At 43.5% G+C, this 2,425-nt stretch overlaps 1 protein-coding gene across 1 annotated transcript; it reads left to right on the forward strand.

Moving 5' to 3' along the window:
* The first annotated feature begins 472 nt into the window (after positions 1-472).
* LOC124109200 (large ribosomal subunit protein mL53) lies at positions 473-1,848 on the forward strand. Its single transcript, XM_046467738.2, has one exon. It carries the CDS (start codon positions 475-477, stop codon positions 811-813), a length of 339 nt encoding a protein of 112 aa, XP_046323694.1. The 5' UTR covers positions 473-474; the 3' UTR covers positions 814-1,848.
* The last annotated feature ends 577 nt before the right edge of the window (positions 1,849-2,425 follow it).

The following is a 2,425-nucleotide window of genomic DNA, read 5'->3' on the forward strand; positions in this document are numbered from 1 at the left end:
GCATGGGCCACTTAGCAAGACCCTGTCTCAAAATGAAAAATAAAGAGCTGGGGATGTGGCTTGATGGCAGAGTGCCCTAGGGCTCAATCCCTGGTACTACAAAGTATAAAACCAAATAGATGGGCAAAACTTTATTTGCTTTTCCTCAGAGAGGAGGGAAACTTTGAGGCAGCTTTTGAATGGTGAGTCATTTCGAACCAAGGCCCAGGACTTCCTGGAGAACAAACCTCTGAGCCGGTTCGCCAAACCCAGCCCTGGCTGGTACTACATTAAGTTCTTCTAATACAACCAGAAACAAGAGGACAATTTGCTTAGTGGAACTGAGGTTGTGAGGACTTTGTTCCAACATTCTCTGAAGTTCTGAGGTATAAGTAATGTTTAAACCCACCAAGCTTGTGCTACTTTGGTATGGTGGCCCCCCAAAAATCTAATATACACTGTATTAAGATTATCTTATCTGGGGCGAAGGTCACCATGGCGGCGGCCTTGGCTCGGCTCGGGCTGCGATCCGTCAAGCAGGTTCGGGTTCAGTTTTGCCCCTTTGAGAAAAACGTGGAGTCGACGAGGACCTTTCTCCAAGCGGTGAGCAGCGAGAAGGTCCGCGCCACCAATCTCAACTGCACGGTTATTGCAGACGTGAGGCATGACGGCTCCGAGCCCTGCGTGGACGTGCTGTTCGGAGACGGGCATCGCCTGATAATGCGTGGCGCTCAACTCACCGCTCAGGAAATGTTCATCGCTTTCGCTTCCCACGTTCGGGCCAGGAACCCGGCGGGGAGCCGGGACAAACCTGGCGCTGGTACTGAACGGTGACATCGCGAAAGAAACCAACAAGCAGATTTTGACTTGGGACAAGGACACTTAAGCGCGACTTCATCATTCAAATCACTATCTGGAGGGCCACGGAGCAGGGTGGGATGGGAGAGCTTTGCCACTACAATGGTTGGGGGGGCAAGAGAAGATAGGGGTGAGAAGAGGTTTAAATGAACTTGAATTTTTTTCTTTCTTACCCTCACAGCTTAACCCTTTTTAATATGGCTTCTTACATCACTCAAAATACCGTTTGTTCTTGTTTACCAAACGTGCTATTTCCTCAATCCTCAGCTCTCTATCTCATTAGCTTTTGTCACTCTTAATTCACCTTCTCGTGGTACCCCTGCCCCTCTTGGATTTTTCTTGCTTCTTAAACATAAAGGCATACTGCCCTCATCTTTTTTTTCTTCTTTGTGTTCTTCCTAGGGCAACCCATCCCCTGTCATAACTTGAACTATCCTCTCTGGAGTAAAACCCTACGTTTCTGTTTCGTTCAAATCCCAATTACTGCACTTTATTCAGGTTACTTACTACCAGCTTCTTCCAATTGCCATCAACATTCTTTTTCTAAAACAGTATTAATTCCAGGAGGTGGAACAGACCTGTAACCCCAGTGATTCTGGAGGCTGAGGCAGGAGGATCACAAGTTCTAGGCCAGCCTCAGCAATTTAGTGAGACCCTTCTCAAAAAAAAAAAATACAAAGGACTAGGATGCAGCTTAATGGTAGAGTGCCCCTGGGTTCAATCTCTAGTACCAGAAATAAATAATTAAAAAGTTCTTGATGGTTGGGGTTGTGGCTCAGTGGTAGAGGGCTAGCCTAGCATGTGTGAGGCACTGGGTTCAATCCTCAGTACCACATACAAATAAAAGTCATTGTGTCCATATACAACTAAAAAATATTTTTTAAAAAAGCTCTTGAGGGGCTGGGGTTGTGGCTCAGTGGTAGAACACTCGCCTAGCATATGTGAAATAAATAAAACAAAGGTATTGTGTCCAGCTACAACTAAAAAATATTAAAGAAAAAAGGTCTTGTATCACTAAAAAAAAAAAAAAAAAAAGATTATCTTATCTGGGACTGGTGGCTGTAGTTTCAGTAACTTGGGAGTAGGATTCCAAGTTCAAGGCCAGCCTGAGCAACTTAGTGAGGCCCTGTCTCAGAATTTAAAAAGAATTTTTTTTTAAAGGAACCAGGCATGATAGTGTACACCTGTAATCCCAGCAACTTGGAAGTCTGAGGCAGGAGAATCATGAGTTTAAGACCAGCCTCGGCAACTTAGTGAGGCCCTAAGCAACTTAGCAAGACCCTGTGTCAACATAAATATTTTTAAAAAGGCTGGAGATATGGCTCAGTTATTAAGTGCCTCTGGGTTCAATCCCCAATACCTAGCAAAAATAAATAAATAAAATATTTTATTTTATTTATATAAAATATAAATATTTTATAGCTTAGTGGCAAGCTGCACCCCCCAAAAAAAAAATAATTCTGAGCTACATTTTAGCACACCCTATTATTTACTTCTGGATTTAACTTGCAAAATCTCTGAGAAGTGCCTTCAATCTCGAGGGTAAGAACCCAGTGATAGGTAAATGAGAAAGAACTTATGACATCCA

This window comes from Marmota monax, unplaced genomic scaffold (assembly GCF_021218885.2).
Source record: "Marmota monax isolate L192 unplaced genomic scaffold, Marmota_monax_Labrador192_F-V1.1 WCK01_AAM20220418_F8-fsc00152, whole genome shotgun sequence".
NCBI classification, from domain to species: domain Eukaryota; kingdom Metazoa; phylum Chordata; class Mammalia; order Rodentia; family Sciuridae; genus Marmota; species Marmota monax.

Coding starts and splice junctions, on each gene's coding strand:
- LOC124109200 (XM_046467738.2), top strand. CDS start 475: ATGGCGGCGGCCTTGGCTCGGCTCGGGCTGCGATCCGTCAAGCAGGTT.